We start from the raw sequence: 21895 nt of genomic DNA on the forward strand, positions 1-21895 counted from the left end.
AGAGAACACAACGTTTCAGCCGTGTAGCCTTCTTCAGGTGTCAATTATATAGTATAATTTGTATCTTTATACTATAGTTTTTTCTTAGCCTAGGTAGATATTTTACAGTGAAAGCTGTGCTGAAGACACAAGAAAACTCTTCCCAGCTAAAGTGCAATTAAAACTCAAATTTCTTGACCTATTTTTAATTAAAAGTAAGAGTGTTTTTAAAATAAATTATATTTAATGCTAAGGTAGTTTTCAATGGTGGTACAATTCCACTACAATATTTTGAGTAGAAATGTATTTCTTTTGGATAAGAGTAGCATTAGTAATCACTCCCAAATATATTAAAAGAAGCAGAAGTAAATTAATGTGTATTTAGCTAAAGTGGCAATTCAGAGATGTTTAAAGATTAATGACAGTAGACAAAGCCTGTTTACAAACATATAATTGTATTGATGTACAGTATAACTGTTCTTAGTAGTGCATTATTTTTCATATTGTGGAATTTCCTAGTTTATCTACTGCAGGTGAAATAAGCGGATCAATGCAGACATTGTTATAAAAAGTAATAATTATCATAATGAACAGAAGGCACCTCGAAACCTGGGTAGATCACCACAGTTTAAAATACTTTTACAAAATTTTAAATTTACCATCTAAATGTTGGGGAAACATTGAAGGTCTGTGTAGTCTAATGCAGACAACATATGCAGCCTTTAGTTACAAATGCTCCATGTTTTGGATAACTGCTATGTAAACACAGCATCTTGATCTATTGAGACTTTTTTGATATTTTGTATGCTAACTTAATGAAATAAATCAAAGCTGAGGTTAGCATCAACAGATATCTCTCAGTACCTATTTATCAAACTACTTTGTTGAGAACTTGTGGTCATATTCTTCTTATTCTTCTGTTATGGATGTGTTCTAGAGATCATATCAGCTATTACTATAATTTGTCCATGTTGTCATCCCAATATTTAAAATTTATTTTTATTTAAATTATTGAAGTATTTTCTAGTGGTATTGCTGTCTGGTATTATATTGTGAAATTTCTGTGTGTAAAATTTAAATACTTAGGGAATACAAATGTTACCTGTTAGTGTTGGGTAAATTAGATTGTTATATTCTAAAGATAACAACGCCGAAGAGAATTTAATTTTAATCTGCAATAAATATCTAAAAACTGCATTAATGGCTAGTATTATTAATATCTATATTATGCTTATTACCCAATATAGATATTATATCTGAAGAGGTTTGAATAGGGAGCAGTGTCAGCATGCAGTCTGCAGTGTAATGTCTGGAAGGACCAATCCACTCTATAAAGAGTAGAAAGAAAAACAATGTTTCTGCTGCAAAACATCAAAGGTGTGAAGGAACAGGAATATCACGCAATAAAGGGTGTTTATGGTGAACAAAAGAAGACAGTATGTAGGAATATGCATGAGTGGTAAAAATTTGTATTCAAAGAAAAGGAAATCTGGGAGTCATAATCCAAGGGAAGTGTGAAAGGCTGTAATCTATAGGAGAAATGTGAGTTTGGGGAAGATGTAAGTCTGTTATAGTGGAACATTTATCCAGGGGTCACCTGGCATGTCTAAACCGCCCAGTGATTTCATGGTTGGCATTATAGTCCCAATGTTCCAGTCTGCTCCCAAATGTTTGATCATATTCATCTAGCCAATAAGTGGCTTGAACCAGAGAATGTAGAAGTCTGTCCAAGTTATGGAAAGACATTTTGTTTTGGATTGCAATTTGTTTAACTTGCCAGCCACACAACAGTGCAGCCAATTGGATCCAAGGATGCTATTGAATGGATGGCAGTTCTGGAAGCACACCACACAACCGAAGACCTTGCTTTTGATGCTAGGAGCAGCTTTGTAGGAAATATGGAATGCTAGGTGGTTTCCCACAGAAGAGAGAAAAAAAATCATAAGAAAGGTAGCAGATGAGAAGAGACCAGTAGTCCTCCTTGTACATAGTTCCTTCTATTCCAGGAATATATCTGTTTCCTCTTCACTGGAATGATCTGAGAACAGCAGTCTCTTTAGTAATATAGAGACCAAAATTGTAGACAGTATGCTAATTGAGGTTATACTTGTGCAAGGTACCTTGCTTTAAGGGGCGGTGCGGAGGCTCTGTGGCTAACGATCTGCGCCTGTGACTGAAAGGTTGCCAGTTTGTATCCCGTGGCTGGCAGAGGAATCCTACTCCATTGGGCCCCTGAGGAAGGCCCTTAACCTAACTGCTCCAGGGACGCCATATAAATGGCTGACCCTCCGCTCTGACCCCAAGCTTCTCTCCCTGTCTGTGTGTCTCATGGAGAGCAAGTTGGGGTATATGCGAAAAGACAAATTCTTAATACAATAAATTGTATGTGGCCAATAAAGTGATCTTATCTTAGCTTATTTTATCTAATCTTATGCTTTTAACTATCATTATGCTTGCCTTCTTTTTGATTCTCCTAATTTTCTAGAAGATGGAAATCATTTTTCTACATAAATATTACTTATTCATAAGTAGTGTCCTCAAGCTTTGTAGTTTCTATCTCCTAAGTGTTCTTTCACAGAAAACACAGCCATGTCTTGCTATAATTTGCATCCATAAGGACCAAGGACAATACCTTAAATCTCTGAACTCATCTTAAGTCTGTCTATTATGTGAAACGTTTTGGGTGGCAGTCATACCTCACCTCCCATCCTTGGCAGGTGGGGTGTAAGACCCTGTTAATGGAGTAATTTAGGCTTAAGGAACCCAAAGCAGTTTCAAAGTACCCAGAGAATGTGGAGCCCCTTATAAAGAATTCTTACAGGACATTATCACAGGGACCAGTTAAAAGACCCACACTGAGACACTGTTGCAATCAGGAGGTAGAGGTGATTAGAGCCCCAGTAGAAGGGTGATGCAGAATTGACTGACAGGGTCTTTGTGATTTAAAAATCTTATATATAAAAAGAATGGAACTTAGACCACCTTAGTTACTCATAAACACAGGATTTCTGGTGTACCCAGCCCATTCTTACTTGCTTTGTGAACATTTAGGAGATGATAAAACACCAGCTAGTTGTTTTTTACCTTGCGTTTGTCTCTGTTTTTGACCCATCATTTACGCCAATATTGTTGCCCTGGGTGTGCATGAGGAGGTCAGGTAATACTGTTTAAATCTAAACCTATGTTTTTGTCCTCCTTGTAACAGAAGTAGTACAGGTGTACTTGATTTTACACCACTTAACACCACTTTACATTTTATACAAACTACCCCAAAACATATTGAACATCACAATAAGATCACTTTATTGACCATATACAATATCTTGTATTAAGAATTTACTTTTTCACATGCCCCAACATGCTCTCCATGAGACAGGGAGAGAAGCTTGGGGTCAGAGCACAGGGTCAGCCATTTATAAGGCACCTCTGGAGCAGTTGGGGTTAAGGGCCTTGCTCAGGGGTCCAACGGAGTAGGATTCCTCTGCCAGCAGCGGGATACGAACCGACAACCTTCCAGCCATAGGTGCAGATCCTTAGCCACAGAGCCACCACACTGCCCATAAGACCCCTCATAATAAGACTCTTGCTGGAATCATTGATCATGTACCTCTGGATGTCCCCTTCCCATGTTCTTATCCCCAAAAGTGATGGAATGTGTTAACTTTGTAATAACTTCTCTAAGTAGAACAAAGTCGGCACAAGAGGCAAGGCTGATCACTTTTTAGGGGGTTGTATCGTGTGTTGACTTTTGGGTTGCTCTGCACTCCTGTGACATTCTAAACATTGATGGACGTGCTGTTAATGACTCATATGGCTTATGCTTCAAACAGAATTAAATAATGTGGTCTTAAGTGCAGATTGGGTCACATATCTGCAGTATTTTCAATGATCAACGATAGCTTCTATTGATCAATGATAGCTTAGCACAAGTGGGACTGCATGTAAGAGTAGACCAGGTTACATTTATGCCACACTGCATGGAATTCACAAAAAATAGATATTACAGATGTCACTACCACAAAATGTACTTCATGTGAGTTTTTACATATATAAACATATGAACTTTACATTTCTTTGTATAGCTTTATATTTGAAAGATACGAACTGCATTACCTTTGAAAAGGGTATTGTGATAGTACAGTATGCACCATTTTAAATTCAGGTTGCAAAAACTGTTAACCTGATGGATCACAACACAGGTCACGTCCATCTAGAAAGTTTAATTATAGTAATTTGTGTAAAAAAACAGAATGTAGTGTGCTGTTTCACGATTGCATCAGTTTCTCTCACAGCATTATGTAATACTTCAAGACTAAAATGTGAATGACTAAAGTAAACTTCTTGGTGGAGTTAAGTCTATGAAAATTTAAGCTGAATTCAAGCTTTTAGTTTTTTATGAGTTCTAACATGAGTGTCATTAGAAAACAACAGATCATAGAATATACTGTATACAATTAAATAACATCTTTAGTTGGTCAATTGACAGTTAATGACAGGCTCTGTAGATGTTCTGTTTTTTTACAGCTGTTTACAATACTTTATATTTGTACTGTATATCTTAATAATTAGTTGCTAGTTACAATGGAGATATACGGTATATGTCGTGATTATGAACATTGTAAAGTTGTAATTAATTTTGAACATGCTTACTAATGGCATTTAAGTTTTTAAAATTGTACTAAGCTTTTTAATAGTCATTTTGGATTTATTTAGGCTGTTGACCTTTAGAGTCCAAACCATTAAAATCATCACACGTTTGTGTTGTAGAATCAGAGGGCAGATCTCTTTTTGCTGGCAGGGTACACTTCCTTTCAAGCTTCCATATAGCTTTTTAGTGCTGCTCTTTTAGTATAAATAAAATATGCCTCTGCAAAATGGCAAATAACAAATGATGTCATCATTTTAGGGAACTGGAGCTACAAAATACAGTACATGACACTCAGTAAAATAAACACATGCTCTGGATCAAATTAATGCATGTCATTTGTCTATAAGTAATAATCTGTCACGCTATCTATCTGTGGATAGGCATAAACAGTTTATTTTGTGTTTAGAGTAACTTCCTGGCGGTAGTTAAAGTGACATACAGTTTGTCTGAAATGAGGGAAAACAGATCAGCCCTTCAGATTTTTTTCCCTGATAACCAAAAAATTACTGCATTAACAAAAAAGTGCTCTGAAAAGGATTACTTCTTCCGTTTTAAACTAACTTCACTAACAGTGTGGCTAGTGACAAGGCCACTAAAATCTGATTAGTCGGGTTTTTAAAATCACTGTTTTACATGTCTTGATTTAGAAAGCTTTTTTTCTGAAGGTTCTGACATTCTAATAAATATTTAATAAATCAACATGCATAGCTGCTGTTGTCAAAAATCTATATTTTGTGGATCACTTTTTATTTTTTAGATTCATATATCAATGTAAAGGTTTTCTGCACATTAGTGAATGAACATCTGACATCTTTGTGTCTTATGGAACAGTGGTTATAACTATGGCTGAAATACATTATTTTCCAAGGCTTTATAAGTGTTAGGTTTTTTGTGTGTACAAAATTAAATGCAAGAACTGTACCCTGGTAATCGTAGAACCCTTTCATTTGTCCATTCTTCCTTGTTATATGTATGATTTAATTGACATTTGGCTATGTATTTTGAGTTTACATTATTTTGAACACTATTTGACGCTTAAATTATCCAGATAATGGCAATAAAGTATATTTTTGCAATGAGTTTTACAGAATACTTTCTTTTTGCTTTGAATGTATAGTAACTAATAGTTTATTTACATTATATTTCAAGAAATGTAATTTCTGTACACTGGTTTACCCTACAGCGCTTGTCAAATATCTCACAGACAAAAAACAGCCTGCCAAGAATTGATATCCATAAACAGATCTTTACAAGAACCCTCAAGACTTAGTGTTCTCAGTAAACATCGTTCATTTCTTTTGTCAGCATTAACAAGGTCTGTAGGGGTCCAACATAAATTCTGGGTTCATAGTTACCTGAAGATCGCATCACATACTACAAATAGTATAATTTACTAGTATTATAATTTACTAGACTGATATCATAACTGAATCAGTGCAGAATGAAAGTCTTAATTTAACATTTTTTGTTGAGCTTAGAACCTCAACACATTGTTTTACTCTATTTTAATTTGATTTGTGGACAGAATGTTTGTTCCATAATGATAATCCGAAACTGCATTTAATTACATTTATATGCAGACATTTGTCTATTGGAAAAATAATATATTTAGTATTTTTGTTTACTTCTTTTTTGTTTAGTTAATATGGATCCAAATGGTAAAACTTTTAAAAAGATATATAGACCTTTTATGTTCAAAGCACTAATTAAAACTTTAACTTTATCCTAACCTGACTTTTTTTCTCATTTTGGATTGTATTTTATATTGTACACAGTTGTTTTTTTTTCTGTTTTATATGATGTATCTAAACAAAAGAAAAGAGAAGGCATACAGTAGAGAATAAGGATTGGGGGCTATTTAATTCCTTTAAAACTCTCCAAAATGTTTGAGTTACTGTCTTTTTTTTATTTCTGCTTTAAATTGTATGGTTTACTTTATTTTACTCAGAGGTTTCAGTGCACATCACAAATCATAAAACAGTGTTAATGCTACAAAATCTTCACATGACAAGTGATTGATAACTCAGACCAAGTGTCCAGGATCTAAAGGATTTGTAAAGTTTACTTATAGTAGCCCACTGGGTACCTCAGCACTTCATTATTGGAATTAATATGGTATTGTCTTGTGGACTTGGTGTTTATAACTAGTGGGGGATGTTTATTTAAAACTGTTCTTTTTTAACTGCCGAGATTATTTTAAAATGAGAAATAGTCCCTTTTTCTTGTTTTTGTTACTAATTACATTTTTTATAAGAACTGGTTATAAAAAAACAGTGTATTGGTTTTTAGGAATTAGCATTTTGAGTTTTATCATTCTTTTCAATTATATGAAGACAATGATCAAAGTCAGTGATTTTAATCAGATGTGCCTCTATGTGGTTAACTGTGAAAAAGTTGTCATTTTATGAGGAATAACTGAAAGTAGAACCAAATTCAAGACTAAAGGTAAGTAAATTTAACATACAAATTTTGAGAGCTTTGACTACAATCTGAATGAAAAAACTACGATGCAGTACAGTAGCAATTAGTATGCTGTAAACTGTTATTTCCATTAGATATAGTGTATGTTAGCTTGAAGAAAAAATAAAAGAGAAACTATAACTCTCTGCCCCCTTTGGGCCCACATGAATCCCAGTGTGAGACTATTTCCTTAGAAGAAAAGGGATATTGAGTGCTTGATACATTACATTGGACTGCACAGTTAAAATTATGAACAGTAATAGACATACTGGATTTTATGTATAAACCAAGAAAGACAGATTTGCTGTGCATGTATACCTATGTACATTTCTTTTGCTGTTTTAATAAAAGGGTCAACAGGGAAAAGATTACGTTTGGATTAGATCTTTTTTATTGGAGGGACATAAGACAATACCTTCCAGACTTAAAATTTCAAAGTAAAATCACCTTTAACGCATAAAAGCAAGAATCCTATGTTTCTCAGTGGTTTAGCACAGCTTCTCTCCCTTTCTTCGAGTGCCACTTGTGTAAAATCTTCAGTGTGCAGTTTGGCAATTTAGATTAAAATAAACCAAGGTCTGAAGCTGAACGATAATGTTGACCCTATTGTATAAACTGCTAAAATGCACTTCATTGTTTTTACAGTTGATTTGGAGCACATGCGAACTGTTAAAGCTGACAAGCACCAACGGTTTTGCCAAGAAAATGGCCTCATCAGTCAGTTTGTCTCTGCCAAGACCGGGGATTCTGTAAGTAAAATATTGAAGACTTTGTTTCCGTCCTTTACTCCTTTGCTCCATCTAGAGTCTCTTTCTGACATGTTATGTTTCCCCCATTTGGCAGTGTGATGTGGTGTTTAGTGCAATGTTTATGAACTTCAGGAGACTTACTTCACCACGTCCAACACTCTTTAACCCAAACACATGATAACAAACTGTAAAAAATGAGATATCCCAGTTTTACAGAGCATTGCCTGCTTTTTAAAATTATTTTCTTAAACATCATCAGAAAACACCATGCAGTGACAAAATTAATGTAAAGTACACTTGAAATAAATTTGAATTTAGACTTAATTAATTTAGAATTCAAGTTATATGCAACTGTCTTTTTTCATGATATGTTGTCACTGTAGATCTTCACCTCGCTGTTTCAGCAGATCACAATCAGCCATTCCCCCCTTGTAGACACTTTTATTTACATTTCCCTCTTTTAAGAATTAGGCGAAAGTGACATATGATGTCGTGAGTATTAATTGTTTTAGCAACTACAGAACTCTGTTCTATTGGCCCCTCTTTAGGTGGTTAAAATATTTACATTGACCCCAAATGTGACGTCTGATATTATGATGGGAACAGTTGGTTTTGCCCCTATAACTTGAATAGCTAGGAACAGAAGAATTGCTGTCATTTCCTTTAGAAAATTCTGCTTAAAAAAGTAGAAACCTGAATACGTGATTTAAAAACTAAAATAAAAAGAACAAAAAAACATTTATGTGAGAACTGATACCCAGTATTTTCTTTTTTCCCTCTCCTATCCCTGTCACTTCGAGGTCTTCCTGTGCTTTCAGCGCCTGGCTGCTGACATTCTCGGTATAAAACTGAATAAAGCAGAAATGGAACAGTCACAGGTGAGAACAAAGTTGGATTAAATGATTTTAGGAAGTATGATGATTTTAAATATAGAAAAGCATTTAAAGATAACGTTCTTTGTATTCCATCACTAAATGATCTAATACTCTCACAAAGCTTTGGTATCCCTTGTATGTCTGATATTTCCTGTGATGCTTATTCTTCATTACAGCTGTGGACACTCATTAATGTAGATCCAAGAAGTTAATGATGTTGAAAAATACAAGAAGTTAATGATATTGAAAAATGTGGAGGCTGTAGCCTTATTCTTTATATTTGAATGCCACAAATGGCCACCTATCAGATATGCAATCTAGAGAGTTGTAGGTCGAAGTGATAAGATTAAGAAAGCTCCTAAAAAGCTATTAATTCTTCCTATGATATGACTCAGTGGAGACACACTGACTGTGGAAAGCGTAGGAGGGGAGGCAAAGGGTAGGCCATCTCCTATGACCCTGTGCAAGTCTTTGGAGGAGTGTTGAATGTAAGGATGACTAATTAACTCATTGTGGTATATAGTTCTGGGGTTGTCAACAAGCAACAATAAATACAGGGATCACTTTTTGGTCTGTCAGAATCAGCTAAGTGCCTTAATCAAAACACCAAAATAAGATTTCTTTCACTGTCTGACCATGGAGAATATCTGAATTTGTGCTTTAAGTGCCTCATACAAACTCATGTAAGAATTATGTTAAAATCTATAAAGTGACCACCGTGTTATTTTGTTCTTTACTAAAGAATACAAATAATCTAAAATTAAAATAAGATGTAATGTATAAAGTTAAATTGTAGCTTTGATGTCAATTAGTTAATTCTGTGCTTTTGGTATTTCTTCTTTTTTTATTTCGCAGTCTTACTGTTGTTGTCCATGGACACTCAGTAAGCCAATACTAAATGTAATCGACAGTAATGTAAAACCAATCAACAAAATTAGGACACTTTGCCAAAATTAATTTAAAAATAAACAGTGGATTTGTGCATCATTCATATATTTAAATCTAAATGTAAAATTTAAAAATTACGTTGTTTACAATAACACAATGTAAAATAGTGTTTAATTAAATGTGAGTAATTGAATATATTTTTAAAATATTCTGATTCATTTGATGTTTTCATAACAAGAAATAGCCATTTATTTGTTATCTGGACTTTCTTACATAGGTTCAGCGACATGTCTAAATGTTCCAACATTTGCCCTAGAGCCATATGTGCACACTCCTCTCATCCCTCAGGACTAAGAATTTAGTAGGTGTTTGAATTGTTTTTTGTTAGTGTTTTCTTCCGTAACAGTTTCTTGGAGCTTTCCACATTCATAATAAGTTAGTGTAAACTTAAAATATGAGTGTTATAAGCCCAAGACAGGCAAAACTGTGTATAATCTAAGCAAGTATATTTTTATTGGTCTACATTGTTTATGCAGTGCAGAGGCCATTCTTTTTAATCACAGCACTTCAGCATACTGACTTCATTATACTTCGCTAAGTGTGACGTGTTTAGCTCATGAGATTTTCAACAAACACTGCGAGAGCAGTTAATTGCCTGCCAGTTGCCAGAAGTCCTTCTTGATCTCTAATGTACAGGGTTGATGGAGAGGCCAAGACCTGGGAGTCCAAATAAGTCTTATTAACACTGGTTGGTTTTGAGAGCTTTACATGGGAGTCAGTGGCCTTTGCATAGATAACATCAGCATGGGAACCCATTTAATCATGCTCTGTGTTTATTAGATAAGATACTCTGAAGTTGATCAATTAGAAACTCAACATAACACATCATCAGCTAATAAATCTCAAAGGCATTTTGTTTTAAGCAGGCTTCGGTCTGAAGGTACACCTGGAGATCCAGTCTAGTTCATGCCGTTGTCTGTCATTCTTTTATACACGAATTGCCACCACGCACATGTTTAAAATGACATCAACCAAGTCAAAGTACAAGTCAGTCAGTCATTTTTTTTGTTACAGTTTAAAAATGCTTAACTCAACTGTTCTTTTTCCCTTTTCATGTATTGTATAAAGCCAATTTCAACCCCTGACACCCCTTATTAATTTGTTATACTGCAGAAAATGAGGAAGTTGTTTATTATCTCAATGTTTTCTGCAAAACTGTATGTGCAGAGGTATGAAAAAGTTAAAAAGGACATTTTCTGTTTGCAGCTATATTTTATCATTTGCTAATTTAGTTCTCAATGGATCCATGTTCAAAAAGAAAAACTAACCATTGCTTTAACTGCTCTTCATGAATGTAAATGGGTGTTGTAGCTCTCTGCTATATTTCAAGGAACTACTTAATTTATAGTAGGCATGTCCTTTTTGCCACGTATCAGGTTTGCATTATAATTAAGCATCTGTGGCACACTGTATTAATTAAATGTCACAGCTGCTCATTTCAAACTAAAGACAGCTTAATTTTAAGATGTATCATAGTTTAATAATTCATAATATTTTCCTCATGTAATGTAAATGATACCTTCATTTTCTTTTTGTTTAAGAACATTTTAATTGTTTTTCCTTTCTCATGACTTATGTTGCTATCATTGTCTTCTATTTTTTTCCATTTAACCTATGTTTGTGGTATTTATTCTTTCCTTGGGCTGGTTTGTTGACAGGGTATTGTGAGGGCAGAGCTGGTGAACTACTCACAGGAGGAGGTCCTAGTTACAAGTTCTGAGAAATGTCAAAGTAAAGTCTGTTCCATACAATAGTTAAAGTAGGTGCTTCATGTGACAAATAGATATATTGTGTTACATATATCTATTGTTGCATAGTTTTGGTAGAAGGTACTGAATGTAGAAGGAAACATAGAGGCCCTTGTCCAAAAGCCCCAAAATGATAACTGTTTTAGACTTTAGGGTATATATTTCCCCATTTTAATTTATGATGTCAATCTAACAAGGTGTATGGGATTTATTTTGGATTTCTCATATTTATTCACACAAATAACACATTGAAATCACAGTGACTTTCATTAATCTTTCTGCTTATACACTTGAAAGGTATTGTTGAATAGCAAACATACAAAACTTATTTTTCAGATTTTAACATTACATTGCGTTGGCAACTTGTCGTGTTTTAAATGAATCATCTTGAAATATTGTTAATTTTTATGCAAAGACTGGTCACTGATACCAAAGTGAAAGAATAAGTGACAGAGTAAGTCTAGACTTTATATTTAGTTAATAGAACAGGATGCTTACAGTTGTCTTTTCTTTGTCCTTTTTTTTATTGTCACCTTTGGCCTAAATATTATACTACTACTTCTCTTTTCCAGTCTACGAAAGAAAAATAGAATTTCTCTAGTCAGGCCCCATTCTACTACTTTTAAACCTTGAATTTCGAAGGTGACGCTTCAATGTCTGAAACTGATTTAATGACTTGGGGTCAGAGCTAAACGATTGGTGGGTGGTTTAGCTGCTCATAGTCATTAATTATGAATGGTGGAAAAGAAGAGTTATTTAAAGGTCCATTGTTATGAAGTCCGAGTTGTTCTACTCAGTTCAGTGCAGAAATTCTTGGTTAATTGAGATCTCTAATACTTACACTAAGTGGACACTTCTTTGGGTAAATGTGGATGCCGGGGGTAAATGTCTTTTCACAAGTGAAAGGCAGCATATGAAAGTTGGGTTAATAGTCAAAAAAAGACTTCATAGGACCTAATTTCCAGCTTCTTCCATTATCACTTTGAACTCAACTGATCTCTTTGGAGAGCTGAAAATATGTGGGCTCTTACACTTTAAGCACCAACCGTTCATTAATGAATTTCAGCAGCATTTTGAACCACCTCGGCCAGCAAGCTGATATCAGTGTCATTTTAGTGACTAACGTTTTTATGAGAACCAGGAATTGTGGAGGAATTGTGGAGGAATAAGCTTTCAAATGAATCTCAAACAACATTTCTATACTTTACTTTACATACCTTATTTTAAGAATTAATTCCCCTATAAATGTCATAGCATAGCACTTATGTAAAAAGTTATAGTAGACAGTGGGATATATGCACTGACAAGCAAATATTTGTTCTTAATAAAAAAAAAAAAGAGTTACATACTAACTTGTTTTTCCTTCTCTCTGAAATCAGCGAGTAGTGAAGGCAGATATTGTGAATTACAGTCAGGAGCCTGTGGCACGGACTGTGAATCCTCCTCGGAGTTCCATGTGTGCAGTGCAGTGAACCAGCCACAACCCCTTCTCCAGCACTGGTGACTCCCCACAGGCCTGTTGTTCTCCAGGAACTCGAACTCCATAGTGATCATATCTGCGGCACAGCAAGAGGTTTCACAAACTGACTACACCAGTGTGCGCTGCAAAGCAGCAGGCAACTTTACTGACTGGCCATGGTCCAGCTCCTGGACCACACATGATAGAAAAAATAAAGAAAAATTCGACCTTACCATTATTTCAAATAGTTGACTTTTTTTCAACAGGCCTTAGACACATACACACCGTTTTCTATATTTCAAAACAGAAAATAATATAAAGAATTTAAATCAGTGTTTCCTTTCACTGTGTTTATGCTTCTCAAAGAGAATGTATGTACATATTTTTATTATTATGTATACAGTCCATAATTTATAAAAGTTCCTATTGGCATATAAAACCAATGGACATCTTGCAGAAACATTGTTCTCATTCCAGTCATATATAATCTTGTTTTCTGAAAAATCACTATTTTCTAGAATGAAATACTGTATTTAGGGTGTTTATCAATAAACAAAAAGCTAATAAATTATTTATTTTATTTTTAACATTTCCTTATTTTATCAACATGACCGTAATGAAATTCTTGCTCTTACTTGAATAGAATAACTCACAGTGAGGAAGAATTTATGAGGAGTCCGAGAAACTATGGCATGTACTGTATGCAACAATTAAAACGATAAATGTGTACAATATAGCGAATCTCAAAACCTTCTTATCCCGTTTTTTGTGAATTTATGATGCTCGCTTTTTTAATGAGTTAACCTTAATAAATTTACATTAACATTTGTGGAATATAAGATACAATAGTAGTTCAGGTGGGTAGCTGCGTCAGCATGCGTAGGCTGCAAAGGAACAAGTAATAGGTTTGTTCCATGCTGAAAAAAAGAAGAAAGAAAACACTTTTCAGCTGTGGAGCCTTCTTCAGGTGTGGAAGGATTTACCTGAAGAAGGCTCCACAGCCAAAATGTTGCGTTTTCTTTCTTCTTTTTTTTCAGCATGGAATAAACCTATTGTTCCTTATAAGATACAATATTCTTTTTGCAAATTCAAAGACTATTCAAATAATTAAGCGGTCTTTAATAATGAATGCTTTAAGATTTTGTAAACAAAGACCTGAACCTCTCTGTATGTTTTGTTATTTTCTGTATATCATGATGTATACGACAGTGTTACCTGTTTTAAATAAAAAAACCCTCACATTTCATTTTATTTTTTATTTGGTTTTTAACCTGTTGGTGAAGTGGAACCTTCAGTTTCACAGACATTACTACCTGAGAAATTTCAGTTCCCAATAAGTTTCAGATAATGTGAAACACCCACAGCTTGTAGCCAAATATTTGAAAATAACGTAAAAATATTGTAAATTGTTATTTATATTTTTAGAGTGGGACAAATGTACCGCTACATCTTCATCTAGAAACGGTAAGATGTCAGAGAAGGAGATGTATAATTTAAAAATACACAGAACATGACACAAGACAAAGGCAATGTAAGTTTTAGTAGAAGACATTTTCTTTTTATTAACAAAGGCACTAATCCATCAGGTGCTTACTAATATGTATTATGTAGAATTTTCTTGTCTTTTTATTTACTAATAATTAAAAACAAGGATATTTTTTAACATGGAATTACACACAGTACCTTGATGAGACCTTTTTGAAAACAATATTCTAAAATTGTTGCTTTTCATTTTATTTTAAAATATATTTCTAGATATTTTTATGATTGGCAAAGAAAACTTAATACTAAAACATCCTTAATATTTACTGTATATTGTGGTTTTATGTTTCATATATATCTTAAGGACCAACAAAATATATTTACACTAAAGGGTATAACGTCATATACTGTATAGACAAGCAATTAACTGTTTGGATTACTTGCTTAATCCACAGTGTTTGCATTATCTCTAAAATATGTTTATATGTAATTTGCTACTGAAAAATTCCCGTGTTGCAATATTGATCCTGTATTTTTTTGATACAACTGAAGTTGAATTTGTGAAATTCAGTACTTTACTTTATGAATCCAATGACTTCCTCCTGTTCAATGTCTACTTGTGTTTTTCAGATACATATTTCAGTTGTAATCTGAATGTATTTGTTACATACTCTTTACATTTACCAAGCATGTTTGTGATATGAATATAATTTTATGTTCATAAATGTAAAATGTGAAATAAGATAAAATACTTTTGAATTCAATTTTAATTTGTGTGTTGTATGAAAAGATGAAGCTGGGATTATAAAGGATTATTCAATTAAATCATTCAGTGATTTGGATGAAAATAACTGATTTTGGTATCTGTTCATTGTTTTTATTAATCATGACATTTGCCATGACATAAAGTCATTGTTTTTTGTCTAAGGGATTTGTACTGTTTTAAATTATATCACTTTATATACACTATACTTCTGTATTAGAATTTCTGTTGGGAAATGTTCCATGGAAGGCTTTTGTAAGATTACAAGGTTAAAAAAAATCTTTAACACTGCTGAAGGTTAGAGATATATTTCATATTTAGTTATTCCTCTCTGAGACAGAAAGGATTACAGTTCTAGGACTTTTGTCTAATTTTTCAGTGTAGAGTTGTGACCTTTGACATGCAAGGCTGTCATATATCTAGAATGTCACTAGAAACCACTTAGCAGTCCCCAAGTGTGAAAAGTGAAATGTAAACTTAATACTTCAGCCATGCAAGTTCAGCCAGAGGCAACGCTGCTAAAGAAGGAAAGTGTACCATAGTCGCCAAATATATATATAAAGATTTTGTAGAAGACTTATTAATTTATGATACCATATAAATTATGAAAAACTATGAATTTGTGTTTTGTATTCTGGAACTTGGTCACTAATGTGTTTTATTTAGATACCTTCACCCTGGTTTTCACTAATTTACTTTTGCATATCAACCCAAAGATGTTTCTCTACCGTTTTATATAGGCCATATTTTTTAGTTTTCACCGTCGTACACATGTTTCTTATGACTTGACATTGACGCAAGTAAAGAACATTTTAAGTTTTAATTTCCAAGTTTTTCAGTTATGCAAATAGGAACTAAAGATGTTAAAAAGTAGAAAATCCATTTGAATGCCCTGTAAGCAAAGCCATTAAAAAGAAAAAGATGACATGAAATTCATACTGTAAAGTAGAAACTTTTGTTATGTCGACCAGATAGGCTTAAAGTTCACAAAATAGTTTCTATGCTGGTGAAATAAGCCCAAGGGAAATAAGAGGGGTGGAGAAGAGGAAAAAAGATGATGTATGTGTTTGAAATTTAAGCGTAACAGGTGTAATTACACCCTTAGCAGGTTCCTATAGACAAAGTGTCTTAAGGCTACAAGCAAGAGCTGAATAAGCAACTCTCTATTGTATGTTAATCTGCATTAAAAGAGTTCTCAAAAACACTCAAGACAGATGATACAAATTCCATTATGTGCTGTTGTATGCTGTATTAATTAATCACTTAGTCTGTGTAGCCTTTTGTCAGCTCTACAAAACTGTAAGAGAGTATGATTTCAGGTTTAAATGTTGTTGGAGAATCTCACCTTGTGGTGTTTAAAAGATTTAAGAGATTAGGGGGAACATCAGAAGGAATAATTTTAAAAAATTTCCTTTTGTGAGGTCTCACAAAAAGGTATTTTTCCTTAACTATTTGTTTGGACTTTTAATGTTTATGAATGATTATATAAAATATTCTGTGGTATTTAAGATCCTTTGGCCTGATTCCAGGGTGTGCATATTATGTTTTGTTTGAGTTTCTATGGAAGAATACCCCTTTCTTTTGGATTTTTATTTTTTTGTCCTAAGATGTCATTGTGGCTGACAGCTGGGAATTTCTTTTGGCTTTGCTATTGTTTAGACAGGTGTTTTGGGACAGAAAACAACTTAAACTGATTTCCACTTACACTCTCAAAACGGCAAAAACACCAAATCATTTTGAGCAGAAAGAAATATACATTTCATATACATTTTTAAAAGATTGATTCTGTTGAGATTTTAAAGAGTGATTAAACAGGAACAATAATGCTTTACATTTTTCAAATATTTTCTTAACCAAAGTTAGATTTTAGTACTTTTAGCAAATTAGCACTTTGAGAAGCCAGATTTAAAGGCCCTATATAAAATAAAGTTTATTCTTATTATTATTATAATTGGATTCTGTTGTTTTGTCTGGATGTTCAGTTATAAAAAAAACTATTTATTGTAATACAGTACAGGGCTGGGAATAACCAAATATTAGTCAAAACCTGTATGGTACAGCTCTAAGAATAATAATCAGGCCCAAACTTAAGGAAACCAAATGAGTTCTTATTAACAGTAACTTAAACAACTATAGCAACACACACTTTATACAGATATACACAATCGGTGTTTTCTAGATTCTTACTTAGTACAGACCTAGAGAATTCCATAATTCTGTACCTGTGATTGGAATATACCTCCAACTAAACACCTTAACAGACTAAAAACTGAGAGAAAAACTTTGTCTTAGGAAAACTGGATCCTACCCATGACTAAATTTCCCCCTTTAAACCACCGATACGTATAAATGAGTGGAAACCAATTTCCCTGTTCTAACAATGCATCACTAAAATAGCCTTAAGATACCACAATATAGGAAATGAGTTTCAAGCAGCAAACTCTTTAGTAAAGCTTAACATCTGCCACTTCTCAGCATTTGGATTACCTGGACAGAATGTGGTGCCTTGTCTGGTTAGAGAAACAATCTCTCTAAGATCCTGTTCTCTCAGTTCTTCTTTTTTTTCCCCTTAATCTTCTCCTTCCTTCTTATGGGGGATAGACTGATAATCTCCATAGGAGTGAGCCATCATGTTGAATATGTATTCTCTAATATGGAGGTCATATTGATTTACATTTAAATTAAAAAAAAACTAGTAAATAATTAGGAGCAGCTTTTGATCATATGTTTTCTTTCATGTTCCAAAACTTCTAAGGCAATCCAATTGGACAGTATAAATGTTGTCGCATCAGTCACGATATTTACTTTTGCTTTGTATTCATTATGGATACTTTATTTTGATCAAATTATTTTAAAGCGCTTGGATTGTTTTTGATAGATTTTTCAGATGTTTTGACTTCTGGTATATCATTTAAATTCAAGAGCTTGCAGATAGGTAGACATTAAAGATGTGTTGGAGAAAGGTGCCAATATTTTTTCTCCTGCTTTATCATGCTTCAGAATATTAGATCAATATAGGAACTCCTTCTTCAAGGCTCTCTGAGTAATAAATATTTAAAAGCATTAACTATGATCACCTTTTCCCTTTGTGTTGCTGACATTCAGATTTTTTTAATTTTAAAATTTTAAATCTTCTATGGAAAGCACTTATTCCTTTACATTTACATTCCCATACAGTTGGTCTTGATGTCTTCATTTCACATTGTAAGATTTCATTAGAATGAATAGTTCACTGTAGCATAGAGCCCTACAGTTTAATTCTATTCATCCACATCTATATGGACCTGTGCTTGAATGCCCTTTTTGATATACAGTAGGGCCACACCTCCCCCTGTTCCAGTAGTCTCCATCAACAATTCAATGTTGCTGGAGAGCCAGATCCTATCCCGGTAATCAAGAGTTTTAAGGCAGGATACACCCTGTACTCGATACCAGTCCATCACAGGGAACACATAAACACAAACATGCACACACTCACACCAGGGCCAGTTTATAAACCAGCATGTTTTTGGGCTGTCCATATACTAAGGTTTCAGTGGCTCCAAGTGGAGCATAATCACATGCAAATGCAGTACCATAGCTTCTTATCTTTTGAATTTTATTACTAATACTTCTGGCATTTATAATTAAACACAATTACTTGGTCATTTGATATTTAATTTTTAACTTGTTTTCTACTCCCTATGAATGCATCTTGCAGATTTTTTGGGGGGGGGATTCTTATTTAAACGATTCTGTATTGTTCTGTGTATCATTTTGTCAGGCCAAGTGCTTCAATTTTCATTTAGATGTAATGTAGTATGTCATGGCTGTTCAGGTACAAGATTCAGATGATGTAAAAATGATTCTAGTAGACAAGGAAGCTCACGCCTTCATAAGTACACCATGTTCATGTCCATGTTTTGTAAATGTTCAGTTTGAATGAGAATGGAATCTCCAACAACCACCACTTCTTTTTTATGTGGTTTTGGTGATGCAAGCATGGATTGAAGGTGTTGTGACTGGTATCTGGACTTCAATATCTGTGGCAGTGCTGTCATCTGAGCTGTTACCTGGTGTTGGAGGGGAGCAAATTTTATGATGTGATTTAAAAGCAGGTTGTCTGTGTAGACTAATTTCTTTTTGCTGTAGCTCTTTGTTTGGGCTCTCTTAGTCCCTCACCTTGAAAACAAGAATATATTTAAAATGCATTTGTATATGTATGTATCTTTGTATATAAATAATAAAAAATAATCTGACAAGATCGCAAGTTTTAATCTGACTTGAAATGTCTTTAAGCTTTTTTTTAACCAATTCTGTCAATATGATGACGGTTCCCTGCAATGTAGTTTGAGATAAGTCCGTATTGCACCACATTTACCACTCATGGATTGTAGTAAAAATACAGTACCACAATCATTCTTGTATAATATAAATTTATTTCCTTTATTGTGTTGTAAAATAATAAAAAAATGTACAGACAGAACAGTTACCACTTACATTTCACATTAGTGCTATGTTGACAGCTTTCACTTCAGCTTTCAAAATATTCATTGGTTAGAAAGCACTGTGATAAGCCATCACGTTTACATATAAAATGCATATCATCATATTAACATTTTATAACAGAACATTATCTCCTACAATGTGAAATTCAATAATACTCGATTATTTAGCTGCAAAAAAAGTTAGGAGAGAGATACTTTCTCATGTGGCCCATACTAAAGGCACATACCTACAATACTAGTCTTATTTTGGTGTAACTGTTAGTACATTTCTCTATGAATATATATTTTGTACAATTTTTTAAGTATAATGGGAACCTTCTAGAAATTGAAAGGAAAATAATTGATATACTAAAGTAGTATTTCGCTCAGGAATTCACTATTTTGCTTAAGACGTCAACTACATGCCTCAGGCAGCAAAAGGACCACGTTTTCTATTAAACAGTATTAGCATAGAAAAGGTAGAGTTGTTTTGGGTACTGGAGGCACTCAAGATGAATAAATCCCAATGGTCCAATGTTATCTCACCAATTGTACTGAAGGAAACGAGATGTTATTCAGAAGCCATTGACACAACTCTTCCACCAGTTGCCCACAACAGGGGTAGTACCCATGGACTGTTAACTGTGAACTGTTAATGTAGTGCCCATCTATAAGAAGGGTGAGAAAACTCAAGTAATTATAGACCAAGAAGTCTGACTTCTATTACATGTAAGGTTATGGAAACAACTTTTAGAACTAAACCTAAGACTACCTTATATGGAAACTGGTTATTAGGGAATAATTAGCATGCATTTAGAAAAGGCTTGCCTAAACAGCTTGTTAGAGTTCTTTCAACAAGCAACAGCAGTAATGGATGCACACAAAGAATATGGTATAATCTATTTTGACTTTTAGAAGGCTTTTGATAATGATCTTCATGAAAAATTAACTCTCAGATTACGGGTGGTATGCATTCGGGAAAACGAAGTGTTTGGATTGAGAAATAGGAGTAAAAACTCAACTAAGGGTGATGCAATTCTTGAAATACCATAGGGTTCTGTACTAGGACTACTGATTACTGACCACTGATCAGAATGGTGGTATAATCAATAAACTAATCAAGTTTGTAGATGATACCAAATAAGGAAATACTGTAGAAGCAACAAATAATAATAATAATTTTTCTGGACATTCCACTCAAAGCACTTTACAGGTAATGGGGACTCCCTTCCACCACCACCAATGTGCAGCATCCACCTGGATAATGCGATGGCAGCCATAGTGCGCCAGAACGCTAACCACACATCAGCTATCAGTGGGGAGGAGAGCAGAGTAATGTAGCCAATTCATAGAGGGGGATTATAAGGAGGCCATGATTGGTAAGGGCCAATGGGAAATTTGGCCAGGACGCCGGGGTTACACCCCTACTCTTTTCGAGAAACACCCTGGGATTTTTAATGACCACAGAGAGTCAGGACCTCGGTTTTACGTCTCATCCTAAAGACGGCACCTGTTTACAGTATATTGTCCCCGTCACTATACTGGGGCATTAGGACCCACATGGACTGCAGGGTGAGCACCCCCTCCTGGCCCCACTAACACCTCTTCCAGCAGCAACCTTAGTTTTTCCCAGGAGGTCTCCCATCCAGGTACTGACCAGGCTCACACCTGCTTAGCTTCAGTGGGTTACTAGTTGTGAGTAGCAGGGTGATATGGCTGCTGGCTGAACTTCAAAAAGATTCTGATAAAATTCAAGACTGGGCAAACATCTGGCATATGGAGTTTAAAAATACAAGCACAGGCTATTGCATGCAGGCAGCACAATTATAAACTATAAAAAAATTGGATACATTGAATAACTACATCTGAAAAAGACTTGGGTGTTTACATTTACAAAATATTTACATCTTCTAGACTACAGAGAAGCAGTTAAAAGGATACTTGAAGCTAAACAGGTGTGTGTCTGGCAGATAACTGGATGGGAGACCTCCTGAGACAGCTAAGGTTGCTGCTGGAAGAGGTGTAAGTGGGACCATTAAGGGGCGTCCACTCTTCATCCTATGTGGGCACAAATGCCCCTCTTAAATGATGGGGACACTGTTCTGAGCGCACTCTTTCAGATGTGACGTAAAAGCAATGTCTTGACTCTCTGGGGTCATTAAAAATCCCACAGCGTTTCTCAAAAAAAGAGTAGGTGTGTTACCCCAGCATCCTGGCCAAATTTCTCCCACCCACCAATGATGGACTCCAAATAATCCACATCTGTCAAATAGCTTTATCACTGTGCTCTCCTCCCCACTGATAGCTGACATGTGTTG

General features: G+C 34.4%; 1 protein-coding gene across 3 annotated transcripts in view; it reads left to right on the forward strand.

Annotated features, from left to right (window-relative positions):
• The window catches only part of rab28 (RAB28, member RAS oncogene family), a 45670-nt gene extending 26298 nt beyond the window's left edge, over positions 1-19372 (forward strand). The window contains exons 5-8 of one of the 3 annotated variants that reach the window (XM_088628433.1): positions 7733-7836; positions 8637-8714; positions 11318-11418; positions 12787-19372. In XM_088628433.1, the coding sequence (XP_088484559.1) occupies positions 7733-7836; positions 8637-8714; positions 11318-11413 (278 nt within the window). In that variant the 3' untranslated portion in view covers positions 11414-11418; positions 12787-19372. The remainder of the gene's footprint in view (positions 1-7732; positions 7837-8636; positions 8715-11317; positions 11419-12786) is intronic. The other 2 variants (XM_088628448.1, XM_088628439.1) reach the window with 2 other exon arrangements.
• The last annotated feature ends 2523 nt before the right edge of the window (positions 19373-21895 follow it).

This window comes from Lepisosteus platostomus, chromosome 1 (genome assembly GCF_059453375.1).
Source record: "Lepisosteus platostomus isolate fLepPlt1 chromosome 1, fLepPlt1.hap1, whole genome shotgun sequence".
In the NCBI taxonomy this organism is placed as follows: domain Eukaryota; kingdom Metazoa; phylum Chordata; class Actinopteri; order Semionotiformes; family Lepisosteidae; genus Lepisosteus; species Lepisosteus platostomus.